This window comes from Tursiops truncatus, chromosome 18 (genome assembly GCF_011762595.2).
Source record: "Tursiops truncatus isolate mTurTru1 chromosome 18, mTurTru1.mat.Y, whole genome shotgun sequence".
In the NCBI taxonomy this organism is placed as follows: Eukaryota; Metazoa; Chordata; class Mammalia; order Artiodactyla; family Delphinidae; genus Tursiops; species Tursiops truncatus.
Genome location: NC_047051.1, coordinates 10,008,986 through 10,026,551, shown reverse-complemented (window position 1 = coordinate 10,026,551; position 17,566 = coordinate 10,008,986). Strand labels below are relative to the sequence as shown.

At 36.2% G+C, this 17,566-nt stretch overlaps 1 protein-coding gene across 3 annotated transcripts; it reads right to left on the bottom strand.

Annotated features, from left to right (window-relative positions):
* Positions 1 to 270: 270 nt before the first annotated feature.
* On the bottom strand, positions 271 to 16,936 carry RFC3 (replication factor C subunit 3). 3 transcript variants are annotated; one of them, XR_012327580.1, is made up of 10 exons: positions 16,687 to 16,936; positions 14,067 to 14,204; positions 11,374 to 11,441; positions 9,359 to 9,456; positions 7,134 to 7,315; positions 5,964 to 6,100; positions 5,775 to 5,873; positions 3,645 to 3,714; positions 2,183 to 2,447; positions 271 to 1,104 (listed from the first exon to the last, which is right to left on the bottom strand). XR_012327580.1 is itself a non-coding variant. In XM_019936761.3 (9 exons), the coding sequence occupies exons 1-9, from the start codon at positions 16,837 to 16,839 to the stop codon at positions 2,256 to 2,258; spliced, it is 1,137 nt and encodes a 378-aa protein (XP_019792320.2). In that variant the 5' UTR covers positions 16,840 to 16,936; the 3' UTR covers positions 2,159 to 2,255. The 3 variants fall into 3 exon arrangements, 2 of the variants coding, with proteins under 2 accessions (XP_019792320.2, XP_004321478.3); XM_019936761.3 differs by lacking the exon at positions 271 to 1,104 and having other exon boundaries at positions 2,159 to 2,447; XM_004321430.4 differs by lacking the exon at positions 271 to 1,104 and having other exon boundaries at positions 2,159 to 2,447; positions 16,753 to 16,934.
* Positions 16,937 to 17,566: the final 630 nt, after the last annotated feature.

Sequence of the window (17,566 nt, the reverse complement as noted above, 5' to 3'; positions counted from 1 at the left end):
GTAATCAATGAAATATAAAACAGACAATATAGAAAATCAATTAAACCAATTTTATAGAGACAACTAGAATGCCCATACAATGCTGGTAGGAATATAAAATGGTACACTTTGAGAATCTGGTGACTTCTTAAAAGTTAAACTGACACCTATCTTAGGTCTAATTATTCCATTCCTGTGTATTTACTCAAGAGAAGTGAAAACATACGTCCACAAAATGACTTCCAGAAATATTCAGAACTTTATTCATACTAAACAAATCCTGGAAACCCAAAGGTCCATAAACAAGTCAATGGGTTGTAAAAGTGTATATAAACATACACTGATCAATGAACATTAAAGAAATTAATGAAATATGCAACAATATAGACGAATCTCAGTTATAATTCTGAGAGAATGAAGCCTTAACCAAAGACCATACAGTATTTGGCTCTAAATTCTTGAACAGGCAAAACTAATCTATAATGACAGGAAGCAGATCAATGGTCACTTGAGTTGGGGTAGGGGTGGGCTGACTGCAAAAGGGATATGGAAGAAATTTTTCAGGGTGATGGAATCTGTATCTTGATTGGGATGATGGTTGCACTGAATACCTTTGTCAAAAATCAAACTGCAGACTTAAAATGGGTATGTTTTATTGTATGAATTATACTTCATTTCTCAAGTTTCTTATTCATAGCTCAGAGATAATACTTCACAGAGTGGTAAGGTTATAATGAAATAGTACACATACCCAGTGCAATGCCTACCATGTAGTAAGCAGTTCGTTATTCATCAGTTCTCCACCTGAACACCTGCTGTTTCTAAGGAGCTTTCAAGACTCCCATACCATTATTAAGATAGCTGCAGTTAAAAAATTCTTCTTCATAGGGAACTAAAATGCCTCTCTCCAACCTACATCCATTGATCCTAAGTCTACCCTCTCTAGAGCAGTTGTTCTCAAACTGAGGCGTGCATCAGAATCACTTGGAGGGGTGGTACAACACAAAGACTGCTGAGGCTTATCCCGATCGTTTGATTCAGCAGACCTGGAGTGAGACCGGAGAGTTTGCATTTCTGAGTTCCCAGGTGATGCTGGTGATGCCAGGGATTCCACTCTGAGAAGCACTGCTTTAGAGAAACATAATTTATAAGACCACTCATACTTCCAAGTGCATCATTTTAAACAGTGGAAGAGTTAACATATTTTTTAACTTTCCTTTTTTCCAAATTAAAGCAGTCTTAGTTCTTCCAAACCTCACTTTCCTAGTTCTCTGTTAGAATGTCAATATCCCTCCTAACATGTAGCCCCCAGGACTGAGACTTCCAGTTGGGACCTGACTAGTACCACACCCCCCACCCCACAAAAAAGGCAACAATCATTTATCTTAACCTGAACAGTTTCCCAGGTTTAGGTTTTTCAGTGTGTGTGTAGTTGTGTCTTTGTCAATCAAACACTTCCTGATTGTTTATCACCAACTGCTATAAGAGCAGGTCTTGCTAATATTCTTATACAGAGCCTGTCATAAACTTCTGTCAAGCAAAGCCTTTGTTCCATGAACCAAATTCCTGAATTAAAAAATGCTCCGAAGGACAGGACCAATAATACAACAGTATACTTGTTCAAAGAGTAATTTCAACAGTAATATACCTTTGCTTCAGAACTATGTGATGCATATTCTTCAGGAGTCTTCAAGTACTTAATGAAAACATGCTTATCTGAATCACTGAAAATAAAAGCTGGAATTCTACAGTTTCAATAGAAATGGTATGTGCAATTTTCTCCACACCCATGCTATTACATTTCAAAATTAATTCCTATATTTCCTGCAAAAATATAATTCTTGGTTGAGGGAAAAAATGATTAAACGTAATGACTTGCCAAGCAAAAATTTATGTACCTGTGGCCAAAAATGGGTCATCTGAAGGATAGAAAACAATCCCTGCTTTCTTATGTGTAAATTTCCCCCAGCAGGTGAGAGAGTATACAGAAATGAGAGGATCAACACTGCATACTTGGAAAACAAATTTTTAAAGTAAATTAAAATCATGTTCCTAGACTCTAAAGTTTCTAGTTGTATCCTTTCAATACACTTCAATAGTACAGGAGCAATTATTTAACCTAGAGAATAATGATTAATAATTCAGAGGAATTATTACAAAAACCACAAATAAGACATAATTAAGTAAAGTTAGTTTATTTTACCTGTAGCTCTTCCAATATAAATTTAATGTAAATGCTGATACTGAGAAATATTAGGAAGAATTACTGATAGATGTCAGAATATCATGCCTTCCAATCCATCCTCCATGAACTTCTTATAAAGTGCCATAAATTTGGCCACAAATGCTTCCAAGTGATAAATGGCTTTGCTACCCAGCTGTAGACGATGTTCATAGTAAGCTGCCATCTGGGCCACTTCCCCTTTCAGTTGTCCATCACAATTATGTAAAAGCTCTGAGAGAAGGCCCTAAAGAAAGATAACTAGTAATTAAAAAAGTAATCATTTTTAAAAAATATTAGCTGAAAATGCTTTATTTCTCTCATTCAAAAAGGAAGTAAAACTTAAGTTAAATATGTTCTTTTTTAATTTCTGATGGACCAGCAGACTTCATCCAAAAGTACATACCATTCTATAATGTAAAAATGTGATAGTTATCTTTCATATTCCAACTCTAAATATTTAAATGTACAAGGGTGCAAAGATATAAGTACAAAGATGCTTACCGCAGCATTATTAATTATAATAATCTGTAGACAACCTAAAGCTCCACCAACAGGGGTCATATCCAAAAACTGTGGTATAGTCATATAATGAAATCCCACCCATCCACTAAAAAGAATAAGGTAAATCTGTACTGTCATGAAACAGCAACCATACTACACTGCTGAATTTTAAAAAAAGAAGGGAAAAAAAAACCAAACAGCGCAGGACACTGAAGTTTTGTGAAACACACACATATATGGGCTTATTTCTATGTGACTAGAAAAGAGGTCTTATGGAAACAGAGTGTGGAGCTTCACTTTTTTCTTTGTATATTTGGTATCATTTGAATTTTTTCATGTAAGGATTACCAGGTAATTTTAATAAATACAAACAAACAAAGAAACAGTGTGTTCCCTAAAATCTAACAGTCAGCCTATCTATCCAGCTGGGGAGTTGATTACGTTTAGATCAGCCCTAAACTGTGTCTTACAATATCCCTCTGCCTCCTTCTTTAACCTCATTACTCAAGTGCACTGGGCCTTGCTGTCTGCAATACTTGTTCCCCAGCTACTTATATGGTTCCCTTCTTTTAATCTTTCAAGTTTTAGTTTCAACATACCTTTCTCACAGAAGCCATCACTGACCTTCCATAACCCTGCCCTCCATTGTTACCATTTCACCTTGTTACTTCCTTTGTGGCACCTGGAACATTCTGAAATCCTCTTGCTTCGTTTCCCATTTCACCCCACAAAAATGCAACCTCTCTGAAGGCAGGCCCACCCGTCCCCTTCAACACACCCCTAAAGGTGCCTGAAGCACCAGAAGCTCAATAAATATCTGTTGAACTAATGAGCTGGACAGAAAGAAGTGACAATGTATCTTAGTGCAGCAAAAGCCCTGAGATCACACAAAGTCCAAGTTTTATGGTTATAAACAGTTCAAAATTTGAAATCAGGATACCTTCATTATTATTTCAGGAGGAATACAATGAGTCAGAAGCTCATAGAGTCTCCCACGAACTTCAAGGAGCCTATACAAAACAAAACAATATTCTGTGATAAAAATAGGAGGTAATTTTTCCTCTGTACTCTCTTAGTTTACGAATTAAACATCCCAATACAGACATTTTCTTAAATGGCTTATCATACTTAAGATACACCTATGGAAGCTTATCCTAATTTCAGTTCATTTTTCTAAAATGATACAATAATTGCTCACTAAATATTAGCTGCTATTCAAATTAGAAAATTATGAATTTTCTAAGATAGGTCAAACAAGAATCAAGACTAAGGGGTCAAAAATCAGAAGGAGCCATTTGGTACTGTGTGGACCAATGTTCAGAATGACACTAGCCATCCCAGTATTTCTGCACAGCTCCAAGGTTTTCTGAAATTAAGAGAAATTTCTTTTTATACAGCATAATGGCATCAACTCCCAAAACTGTTAGTCTAAATAGGCAACAGCAGCACTCGAACAAGTTCATTTATGAGCTGTCAAAACCTGTTTGGAAACGAGGAAAGGGCCGCAGCAGCTAGAATAATTAAGTAAAGTAATAATCAACTGAAGTCTTAAAAATACATCTAATAATAGTCAAATAGTCAAATACTGCAACATCTGTACCTAAATCTCTTAAGAGCTGGAAAGTTCAACTACTACCGCCAATTTTTCTTCATTAAAATCAGAACAAAAACAAGAAAGTCATCTTTAGCGTGGAAATATTTTATGGAAGTAAAAGGCTCCCAAGACACACTTTGTTTGAATTTTATTTCTTTAAAGCCTGAAATTTCTTCACTGATTGATAATATTTTACAGAACGGAATGCACATTTTTTCCTAAAGTCAAGGTTTCTTTTCTGAAGAACCTACCTAGAATGTTTGCACTTTTCGAAAACTATTAATTTCTTCAACTAAAATAAATGAATTAATAGGAATTCAATGCAAATACCACATACCCATTATCTATGACTATTCACCTCCTCTAATCTATATGGTAGCCCAAAAGTACACATTATCATTTCCTTTGAAGAATTTCTTATAAAAATAAGAATTCATCAGATATACCATACAAGAAGAGAAACATGGTATAATCCTCTCATGATTATTTTCACGTAAACCAGGGAAGCTTACATTTCAGTGGTTGCATTCAGTCTAGTCTGTTTCCTAAAAGAATCAACCCTCTCTAAAGTCCAAAGATGGTTTCTCAGTTCTGACAGGCAAAAAATAGTAGCAAACTGTGTCTCAGTGAGCCTAAGGGACCTTCACTAGACGTTCCAAAGGTAGTGAGTGGGCCTTAAGACTGTCACTCTTGATTTGGAGAAGAGCAGACTGCCCTTCTCAATCAAAGCTGTCATGATAAATCAAACAAGCAGTGGCTGAAGTACTCTCAGCATGGTCTACTACTGAAGAAGAGACCTAGGAAGTAAACAGAAACAACTGTACAGCAAATACGCACAGAACACTTCCTAAATACTGATGGCATATACACAATATTATTCTTAACAAAGCCTATCATCACACATGAGCACCGGGTCTTCTAGTTCTCAATCCATTATCACACAATCTCTTCTGCTCTTATAACAAAGGTACAAGTATCCTTGGTATAAATAATAGCATCTTCATTATACAAATGAAAAAGCTGAAGCTCTAAGATGAAGTTACCTGCTCAAGGACACTTAGCTAAAACTCAGCAGAAGAACTAGAAGTCTGACCCACAGTCTAGGGTCTTTCTATGACACATCAATACAAAGTTACATATTGTGATTTTCAATATTAGAAAGCTAGACATATCATGCTATGTATTAATATTAAATCATCCGAGATTCTGGGAAGAACCTAAAACTTCCAAAATTTGTTTTAATTTATGTAGAAGTTCCACATTTACATGCCAATAGCCATGATATCATATGCTAAACTATTCTGAACCACTAAATTTCTAAAATTAAATCCTACCTTTTCTTTATAAGTGTACTATTATAGATTTAATTATAATTCTAAATGGCATGGTATTAGCATAAAACAGCTAACCTAAAACTTAGAATATCTGTACTATCTCAATGACCAAACTTTCATGGTGATCTTTTACAGTGGTTACCTCTGTGGAGTCTGCTGACTGACAATAGCATTGGCAGTCTCCCTCAGATACACCTCCCAATCTGTTTCAGGGATTTCTTGATCTCCAGTAAAAGGATATCTACATGACAAAAAGAGAACACAATAAATTAAATGAAAGTGGGCTTATGTCCCAAAATGTTTCCCACGGTAACTTCCCCCTTTCACTCACTGTTGCACTCTGCAGGCTTCACACATAAGCAGAGCTTTTCTGAGATTTCTGCAGGACTTCTCTGCAAGTCTACGAGCCAGTTGTGAAGGAAGATTTAGACCTTCCTTCTTGCACACAGTAGATAACACATGGCAAATCTACAAACAAAATAATTAACAAAAATGGGCAATCTGTCAAACAGCATACTGAGACAATTTCTGTTAATATCTTTATAGACCCTCCCCAACCTTTTTTTTGGTCACTACCCTACCCTAACCCACTGCTCCTTCAGTAGGAGGCTAGAGGTCTAGCCTAGCTGTCAGGAAGAGGCAGCAGCTAGATGGGCAACTGGAGGAAGCTCTGGTCCCAGCTCCAAGCCTGACAGCCTCCTCAAGGCAACATGGAGTTGGAGACAAAGGGTCTCATGTTGGGGGCAAAGATACTGCTCACAAGGCTGCCAAGGAGAGCCGTACAAGCTGAAGTGCACATGACTCAGGCACTAAGACCTGAATGGTGCCCATGGGAGTGGTGTAACCTGGCAGTGCTGCTGCTTTATAGACACTTTTAACTCTATCACCCCCAAAATTTTTACAAGTGAAACTTATAATAAAGTTACTTTAACTACTTTGAAACTAATACAATGTTACATATTATCCCCACTTTGCATAAAATTGTCCCAAATCTATTAAACAGCAGAAAACTGCCTGTGAGAAACTGGTATTTCTACTGACAGCTACTAAGAATGATAAAGAAAACAAAAAAATGTATTATGTTTCAGACTAACTTTGGTCCCCTAACAGGGGACTAGGTATTCCCAAATCATCTTCTTGCAAAATCTATTTCCTGAATACTCATGCCTCCTCCATAAGCCAGTTAAATCAGGTTAAGGTAGAAGCCATTAAATAACCAGCCTTTACCTACTTTAGTAAAATCCACAATAATTACTTGTTTAAAGTAAAAGATGATTTAATGGAAAGAACATTTTCTATATATTGGTATCTGGTATTTACTACATATATATATATATAGGTTTATACGTATATTAATAGTTAGCATCCAGGCCATAGCTATTCCTAAATTACTGATATAGCTCACTATGTTTTCACAAAAACAAACATGACAGGGATGTACACACAGTATGCATGGAATTTGAAGTGAAATTTTTTTTCTGAAAAGTTTAACTTGACTTACATCTTCAATGCTGGGAGCAGGCACACGAACTGCAAGGCACCTACTACGAATAGGTGGTATCACTTTTGATGTAGAATTGCAACACAAGATCAACCTGCAGGTGGACATATACTTTTCCATGGTTCTGCGCAAGGCATGCTGAGCATCTTTAGTGAGTTTGTCAACTTCTGTCAATAACACGACTGAGTCAAGGAAAAACAAAACAAACTTTAACTTAAGTATTTCTCTTCCTCTTCCTCCTCATTATTCAGAGTGAAATCCTAAATAATAAGCCTAATATACTACTTTCCCTTTGGAGAAGACATGCAAAACTTATAGGTATGGCGAGAATAATTTCTTTTACTTTTATTTTAAAACATTCTAAGATCAAACAAGCCTAAGAAACACTAGGCTAAACAAAGTTAAAGAGGTTATTTTGTTGTAGAATTTACTGCAGCCTTCATTATATTTATACACAGTAGAAATCACCACGACAAGGATATAATGTGCTGCATTTACCCAAAATAATTTATCTCAGGAGCACATTTCTGTAGAACACCTTAGCATTAAGGAATACACTCTGGAAAACACTGGCACAAGAGATGTAGCAAATATGGCATAAAGACATCTGGTTACTTGTATAAGATTCCATCTGGTCATAATCAAGGATTGGCCTTAAAGTGCTTCAGGAATAGTATGTAGGGACTGAATCCAACTGTTGTATTTTTCATTGTATTAAATTATTTCTAGAAGATGACAGTGGTAGCATTTGTAGCATTTGAATCTCTCCCATAAAAACAGACAGAAAAAGTAAAGATTCCAAGACCCAAGACAACATTTATATCAAAACTAGGTGACAAGTTGTCCCTAAGAACCCTAAATATGAGCAAGTGAGAACAAGAAACTATGTGTGGGAGGAAGTGGCTGGGATCCACCAGGTTTTTGACAGCCTTTAGGACAGGAGAACCCCAAATCACCCACAAAAGCACACTGGAAATACCATGGGCCAATTTAAGAACAGCACTCAGAGGGCTCAATTCATGGCTAAGAGCTACGGAACCTTGATGCAATAAGGTTTGAGAGAACATTGGACTGAAAATAATAAAATGAATATTCCTTCCAAGATAACACTTCACAGTTTGGAGATGTTCTGGAATTAGAACCGAAATTGAACAGAACAGGAAAAATAAAGACAAGGAGATTGATCCCAGTATCTGACAAGGATAGCACCAAATAAAATGATAAAAAAATAAATCATTGCTAGGTGAGAAAACAGCAGCATATTTTAAAAATTAACACATCCCAACCAAGTGACATTTACTCCAGAAATGCAAAGCAGTTTCATTAAAAGATCCAGTAATATAATACTAAACACTAAGAAGAAAAATCATAAAACTACATTAATGGATACAGGAGAGCATTTGAAAAAAAATTTTTAATTTATTTTGAAGTACAGACTGAGGAGGAAAGATAAGAAATACACTGGAATATGCACAGGTGATTTACAAAACAGTAAAATAAGCAATGAACAAAAGATAAAATCATCACATTCACTAAAAAAAAACAAAGTACAAACAATTTATTTTCTCCACTCAAACCGACAAGGATTAAAAATAATTATCCAGTGTTGATAAATGTTAGAGAGAAATGGGCATTCCTAAACACTGCTGGTGGTAGCACAGAGCTATACCCTCTTTCACATGAAGAATTTGGCAAAATATATGAAAAGCATTAAATATTGGCATATTTATCAAAAAATCTCCTGTAAAAATATACGCATATATATGCACATAAATAATACTGCAAATGTTAAGAGTAACTATTAATGGGGATTATAGCTGGTATGAATTTTCTTTTGTTTAGCTAAACATTTGATAATGAACATGTCACTTTGGTTCTAAGAACCATTATTTTTAAATCATGCAATTTCTTATTTTAAATTAAGTATTTTTTCATTACTTATCTAGTTCTAAAGTAACAAATGGGTGGCACAAATAGTTCTCTTTCTGCCAAAATTCAATTCCATTAGACTATAAACTCCCAGGAGCAGAGATCATGTCTCTCTTGTTCACTTTTACATATTTAAAGAAAAAAAAAAAGGTAGCATAGTACTTGGCACAGAACAAGAGGTTAATAAATATTTGCTAAATGGATGGAATTTACATTCCCCACTACATTTTTCTCTTATACCCACTGCTTGTAATTTAAGTGTCTGCCTCATAAAAAGAAATCTTTTTATCACATACCTTTAAAATCTTTTTGAGAGTTTGTTTCAAGTTGCTGTGATTGTGCCACTGTTTTCAACATCTCCTGAATTACTACCCGGTCACTATTTCCAGCATCACTATACAAAACAAAAATAGTGGTAAATATGTGTGTAAATATTTAGAAAGTATTATGCCCTTATTCTTAATCTGTTATTGTACGAAAAATGTTGAAGATCTTAAGTGATCAAAATTTTAATCAAACTGAGTAACACCTATTACATTCACAAAACTTTAAAAGTGAAGTGTTTTAGGGTCATTAAATACTAAAAATATTCCAATACTCAACTACAATTTGGTTAATATCACTGAAAACACCAAGCATGTTCTTATATTAAGTTTACTGAGAAGATAAACAAAATTGATAAACCATTAGCCAGACTCATCAAGAAAAAAAGGGAAAAGACTCAAAAAAAAAAAAAGTGAGCCATGGCCACTGAGCCTGCGCGTCAGGAGCCTGTGCTCTGCAACGGGAGAGGCCACAACAGTGAGAGGCCCGCGTACCGCAAAAAAAAAAGAAGAAGAGCAATAGCTATCAACAGCTTAACAAATACTTTGATACTTCTGTACCCACTATAATTCATACCTAGTCAGAGCTAATTTAAAATATAAAAATAACTCCTTGGAACAGAAATTTAATCTCTGTTCCTCTTCCCCACCCCCAAAATAGTAAAGGTCTGAGAGAGAACAAGCCTAGACAAGTCCCTCTCAGCACAAGCAGAGTTGATTCAGGGTCTTCACAAGGGGATGGGATAAGCAAATTAAGTTTAGCACACAAATCAGTACTCTGTAAGCTGCTGACTTACAGGCATTACCTGTCATTTATACCAATATCATTGCTTTAGCACTTAAGTCCTGCACCTCACAAACCAACATAAGTCACCTGGTTAATTCAGGCTGAATGTCAATTTAAAACACCTGAAAAACAAACAGCTTACCCTCCGACTATTCTTGCTACAGAGGAACTCTCAAAGAGAAAAAGAGGGCATAGAAGTCAGCTTTAGTTTATTTTCCCAAACAGCCATTGTCTGTCTCAATTCAATATTATTCGATCAATATACGTACAGTGTTTCTTTTATAATCATTTCCTTGTCCAGAATCTAAAATAATTCGCTTTTGTCTATGGAATTACCACTCTCTACTTTTACGATCAGATCCTTTCCCACCAACCTTAATTTTTTCTTTGACATACCTAGGAAAAATAATATCAGTCTGTTAGGGCTGTTCTGAGGACATAATCCATGTAAAGCTTCCCCCACAGTGCCTGCTACTGAATACACATTAACTTAAAACTCTCTTCCTCTTATTCCATTCAGTCTAGAAAGGGATGCTCGATCTCATTGCTGTGCCACTGCCCATAAAGTTGCCTTTGCCTGAAGATGTCCTTGATTCTGTTCTCCTTCAAGAACATATCAGACCCCATAGAACCCTGAAGGCTTAGCCAACTTTACGCCCAATACAATCATTTCTACATCATTTACTTAAGCAGAACGTAACTGCTGTGGCATGAGTTTTCAATGTGCCTCCCAACAAGATCCTAGTCATTATCTCATGATAGAGAATACACACAGTGGCTGATGGACTACAATACCCTCTAATCAAAAAACTGAAACAAAGAAAATGGGAACCCAAATTCACTTTCTGAAATATTTTTTCAGGCATTTACAAACTTTTTAGACACACTTTGCTCACCAGTTCTGAATGAGTCAATATAATTCAACAAAAACTTACTGACTATGCAAAATACTTTGTGTAAAGCACAGAGCTCTGTAGAGCAAGAAAACTTAATTAAAATTATTTGACTTGGGGGGGGTATCAAAGAGAAGGGAAAGAAGGAAGGTTCTAGGCTCCCCGTCTCACACAGGGCAGCTTCACTTTTATCTATTTTATATATTGTTTCCATACATAATTTTATTTCAAAAAAACATTCTGCTCTTTAAAAAAAGTCTGAACATCACTATTCTAAAATTGCTTATTTCTATGTAGTAGCAACTTACCTGGGATTAACTTCAAGGTGGTAATTGCTTGCAATAGTGCTAATTTCAATTTTCTTTTTAGATGGAGTCTGTGGACAAAGAAAGTATTTTTTTTTTTAATGTTTATTCATGACTATTTCTCCTCTTTTCTGTATTTCATTCTTTTTAATTATGTAAACAATTTATGTTTACTAAAGAAAGAAAACTTTAGATGACCATCACTAATGCTTCAACTTCATTAACCCCATTCCTTTCTTAAGGTGCATGTAAACATACATGTTTTTACGTACATTGGGTCATATCACACATTCTGTTTTTAGTGTGATCACTTTTCTCCTTTACCTCCAGTAATCTCCAACCCATTCCCTGTTATCAGATCATCGTTGTAAACAATCTGCCTATGTCCTTTCACAGTCTTTTCCATGATAACACACAAAAATAAACACATACTAATACATTACTACATAGAGTCTGTCAGCATACTTGCAAAAATTGTTTTAAAAAGAGGCAATCATATATATTTCTGTGTTTTGCTTTTCCTTAACAACACATCTAGACAACCTTCTCAGACAAGTGGTATGGGCTGTTATAGTTGCATATCAACCATAACATGGATGTCCCAAAGGCAGTCATGCAGATGGGCATTTTGTTTCTTGCTTTTTACAATCTCAAACAATTCCATAATTAACATCCTTGTGCATATGTCTCATGCACTGCTTTCACGTCTATGTAACAGATTCCCAATAAAAGATCTGCTGGATTGAAGATGACGTGTTCTCTAAATTTTTATACGTATGTATGTGTTTATTAGACTCTCACTGCTTTTCCTCAACTACCACAAAGGTCAAACATCTTCACATAGGTTTACTGACTGTTTATCTTTCTCTCCTGTGGCCATTTTTTATTCAGTTTTCTACCAGATTGTTTTTACATTGTCACTTTGTAAAATCTTTTATCTAATACATTCCTTTCAAATATTTTTTATAATCCTTCATTTTTCTATTGATCTTATGTATATTATCTTGTCAAACTTTTAAAATTCATATATACCCAAGTATATATTTTCTTCTACAGTTCCCATGTTTTTTATTAAAAGGTGCTCCTGACTCATACACTGTTCATACTGTCTAAGAAATTCTATTCTAAGAAATTTAGTTTTATTTTACCATTTCAGCCTTTAATTGATCTGGATTTATAAATTATGTGTAATAGGGATTCAACTTCATTTTCTTCTGGGTTGGTAACTAGTTATGCTAGCACATTTTGCTGACCAATCCTCTTCCTACTGATGTGAAATAGATCTTGGGCTGTCATATTTCTGGGCTCTCTATTCAGTTCCACTGATGTAATCCTCTATCCCAATGCCATAGCAATATTGTTTTGCTTTTAGTAGGCTTACAGTATGGTTTAATAAACACATGTCCCACTTCACAAATCTTCTTTTTCATAATTATTTTAGCTAGTCTCAGAAATGTACTTTAAGATCACTTCATACAATTAAAAAAATAAATTGCATTTTACTTGGAATTTCACTAAAATTTATTCTGAACATGGGGAGAACAAATACTTTTAAATACTACTGAGAACATGATGCATCTTTCCATTTGATCAGCTCTTGTTTCTTGTCCTTTTATAAGATTATGTATAAGGTTTTCTTACTACCTTTCTTATTAAATTTGTCCCTGCATATTTTAAAGAATTTCCACCAGGATGTACTACCAACATCTCAAATTCAATGTGTCTAAACACAAGCTAATCCACATTAGCCTACAGTCCACTTATTCTCCTAAAGATTCTATTAATAGCACAACCTACTGTCCAGTCACTCAGTTTACATTTTTTCAGTGCCTAATATGTGCAAGACACTATACCAGAGGCTATGAAGAACATAAAAATGATGGCAACTGGACTTATTGTGGTGATTATTTCATAATGCATAAAAACATCAAATCACTATGCAGTATACCTGAAACTAATATAATGCCACATGTCAAGTATAACTTACAAAAATATAAAATTTACCCTATATAACTTCAAAACAAATACAATCTTGTCAGAGTCAAGGTGTATAAATAACTATGATCAAGGCAAAACAAAGTAATGCTCTAAAAAGTATAAACTATGGGTTGTAGGAGGAAACATTAATTGTAACGGGGTTGGGGGGGCACTTCCAAGAGGATACATTTCAGCTAGATCTTAAACACTGTCAGTAAGGAACGAGTATGAAAATGCATTGCATAGCATGAGGCTACAAAACACAGCCAGGGCAAGATCATGGGAACTCTGAACATCCCAGAGCCTCATGTCTCCTCTGCCAGGCAGTCAGCTGCCCAATCTTTACCGAGTCACCAGATTCCACGTTTAAAATTTTTCTCCAAATCATTCCCTTTCCATACCCACTACTGCTCTCAGAACAATGAACTTTAGAAACTTGAGTTCTAGTTCCAGCTGACACTAATTTGAATCTGAAATGAATCCCACCACCTACATCTTACCCCAAGTCTCCTGTTGCTCATATTTCTTCTCTAACGTAATGTAACTTTTGTCTGGTTATAATACTTAGGTCTATAAATCAGCAACTCTCAATCCTGTACACCAGGATTACCTGTGAAATTCTTACTTAAATCACACATTGGGCAGCAAAGGGTCCTATATGATGAGGACTGAAAATCCCTGCTCTAAATATTTGGAGGGCCTCAAAGTGAAATGCTTACTGTGATGGTCTGATGTTCAATTCTCAATTTTTCCACTCCCACACCATAAAGTTCACGTAGAATACACATAATTCTTGTCTTTTTTCCAGCACCTGATGGTCCATAGACTAACAGATGAGGAAAGTCACCACACTGCACCTGGAAAAAAAAGAACAAGGCATTTTCCCCAAACTACTGCCCAACCTGTGGAAGTAAACTACTTTTCAAGTATCAAATATTTTGTGTCTCTACCTATGAAACTTCAAAAATGTGTATGTGTGTGTGTGTATGTATATATAGAGAGACAGATCTTTAACTCTGAAATGTTGATTATCCCCCTGGGATTAATGTTACATTACTTATGTATCTAGCACAGTACATGTAAGATACAACACTATATGCTAGAAAGCAAGAAATCCCAAACCTGGCTGACTGTCAGAATCTTCCAGAGAACTTTTAATAAAAAGACTAATTACTGGACCCCATCCACAAGATTATGACTCAGTAACTGAGACTGATGCCTGTCGTAGTTTGGGCTTCTACAAATAGTCCCTTTGATAAGAAACGAGTGCATGTGGTTTTATTTGGAAGGTAAAGGAAAACTTTGTAGGGGAGCAGGAAAGCAAGGAAGGAAGGCAGCCAACAACAGTGTTGTTAACTTAAATACCACTCTGGGCATCTGGGGCGTGATCCTGCTGTGGATACTCCTGAAGCCAGTGCAAATACACCACACTATTAAACCACCCAAGGGTGGAGAAGCTGGAGTATGATACACTACCTCTCAACAATCCTTTGCTGGCTTGGGAAAGTGAACGGAGAGAAAGAGAGGGCATTAATTCTCTGACATTTCAAGTCTTCTTAGAGGTGTCATCAAGAGAAAGCCTTCAGGAAATGCAGATGCAGGGAGTTGGAAGTCGGTCTGTGTAATTTTATAAATTAAGAGCAAGGGAATGGAGTAGGACGCTGACAGTGCTGCATTTCAAAACAAGATTGTTTGTTTTTAAAAAAAAGTTCCCAGGTGATTGTGATGCTCAGTCAGGTCTGGGGATCAGTGTTATGAAGGCTATAAAGATGACAACACAGACCTTAGCTTCAGGTGCATAAAATCTTGTGGAGCAAAAGTTTTATAAATAACCATTTTAGAAAAAATGAAAATAAGTATATTAACAGAAGTGCTTGTTACAGTGAATTTTAATACTCTGTAAACTCATCTATCTCTGGCACTGAAAGAAAAAAGTGTCAAGGAAAGGAACTATTTACCTAAGACAACGCACGGAAAATAGTAGGTACTCCACAAATATAGCCTTCATTTTTTTAAACTTCTATCTCACCAAAATTAAGTTATGCTGCAAATGTTTCACACTTTTATTAGGTTGTAGATTCAAAGGTAAACAGGTGAATACTTTTGAAAAACCAAATCTATTAACACAAGACTAATACACTAAATTTTTGTGCAAATATTTATTCCAAATTCTATAGAATAGAAAACTGGCAATAGAATATAAAATATATTCCATGGTTAAGAAAATCAAAGTCGAAGCTATTGTAAGAAAATGCAATTTGTCTATAAATGAAGCTGTATTCATTTATAAATTGCATTTTCTTAGAACAGCTTTGACTCTGATTTTCTTAACCATGGGATACATTTATTTAGATTTATTTAAACAGTATTTTAAATACTAAAAATAAATAAAATACTGAATTAATAGATTTACTTAAAATTAGTATAGTATTAGTATTGGAATACCAATAATTTTAAAAGAGAGTTTAAAAAAACACTTCACTCTCACAACACCACCAACTTTTCTAATGCCTTTCATATATAAGGATGGAGTTCTTTTATTATAATTTCTCACTGAAAAAAACTTTACAAATAGTACCTGTAATTCTGAAAAAGATGGGTACTGGAAGCCCAGAGGGCTGAGCAAAAACACTTCCATCATGAAGTGGTACTTTAGGCCCTTAAAAAGAGTAGATAAGTGGCTTTCTACTCAAGACCCTTCTTCCATCTCCACTCTCTACAAACTTCAGTTGGTTTTTCACAAAGCACTGCCATTAGATACTTTTATCAGCTACAACATAAAAATAGGCATCGCGACAGGAAAAGAAAAATCTGCCATTAAGGAATTAAACTTAAGGACAACCTAATACCACATAGTTTAGAATTAAAAATGACCTTAGAAATTAATAAACCCAATATCTTCCTTTTTGTAAATGCGGGCAATGACACCAAGACATTTTAAGTAAGTTTATTAAAAAGTCAGATGATGTCACTTCTCTGTTCAAAACGTTCCAAAGGCTTCCCATCTCACTCTATTAAAATTTACTGTATCTGCACTTCCTCCCACCCCCAAACTCCCCCATTTCCTACTCCTCTTCCCGCTGGCCCACGGTTTGCCAGCTGCACTGGCCTCCCGAGTGACGGGCTGTGCACACTCCTGCCTCAGGCATTCTGCACCTGCTGTTCCCTCTACCCGCTCCACTCCTCGCCCCGGAGCTCCCTACTGTGGGCTCTCCCACTTCCTTCAAGCTTCGGCTCAGATGACAGTCCTCACGGAGACTTTCTTGGTTTACAAGCACAGGCCCCTCCCCCACACCGTGTCCTCGTCCCAGTTTTACTTTTCTCCACAGCATTCATCACCTTTAGAAGCGGGAGAGCGAAGGCCTCGCCTCCTCCGGCTCTCCCCGCCCCGTCCCGCCGACTCACCAAGTTGCGCAGCTGGGCCGCCTGCTCCTTGTGATAGTCCAGCTGTCCCAAAGAGCAGGGCCGGTATTTGTCCACCCAGAGGCTCATGCCGGCCCGAGTTCCCGGGGTCCGACACTCGAACTTCCCGCGCGCTCCCCCTCCGCTCCGGACTCACAAACAAGTTTTCCCGCGAGCTCCAAATCTCGCGACATCACTACCTGCGCGGCGGCGTAAACGAGTTAGGGGCGGAAAGACTACGGAAGCCTAGTACGGACAGAATTGGGCGCAAAGTCGGATATCACCTACTCGTTAATGCTCATTGTTTTATTTAATCATTTTCTTTGTTCTCACCCTCTATCATAGTACAGTAATTATTAAGCAAAATTGGAAATTTGGCTCTGATACTCTAGGAGTCAAATTCGGGAACTTAAGAGAGACCATCCTCCTAAATTCATTTCATTCGTTCATTCAATCACTCATTCGTTCTACAGAAACTTACAAAATATTTACTGTGTGGAGCTCTGTTTTTGGCACCAGAAAATATCCGGCTTTTCTCACTTGGCAGGCACCAAAAGAAGCTTTATTGAATAAACCGCTAAAACTAATATCTAATCTTCACTACCTTTCCTTACCTCCATTCCTCAAGATTCTTACTGAATTTCAAGCAAAGGAATCTAAAGGTCGTGAAAAGCTACAGAAATGTGGCCACTCGAACTGCACCTCTTAAATGCACTTCTCTAGGTGTATGTAATTTTAATTACTTATTTAACTTATGCTTTTATTTTACATATTGTTCAAAATCCTAAATACTGCCACAGGACAGGAATTGATTTCC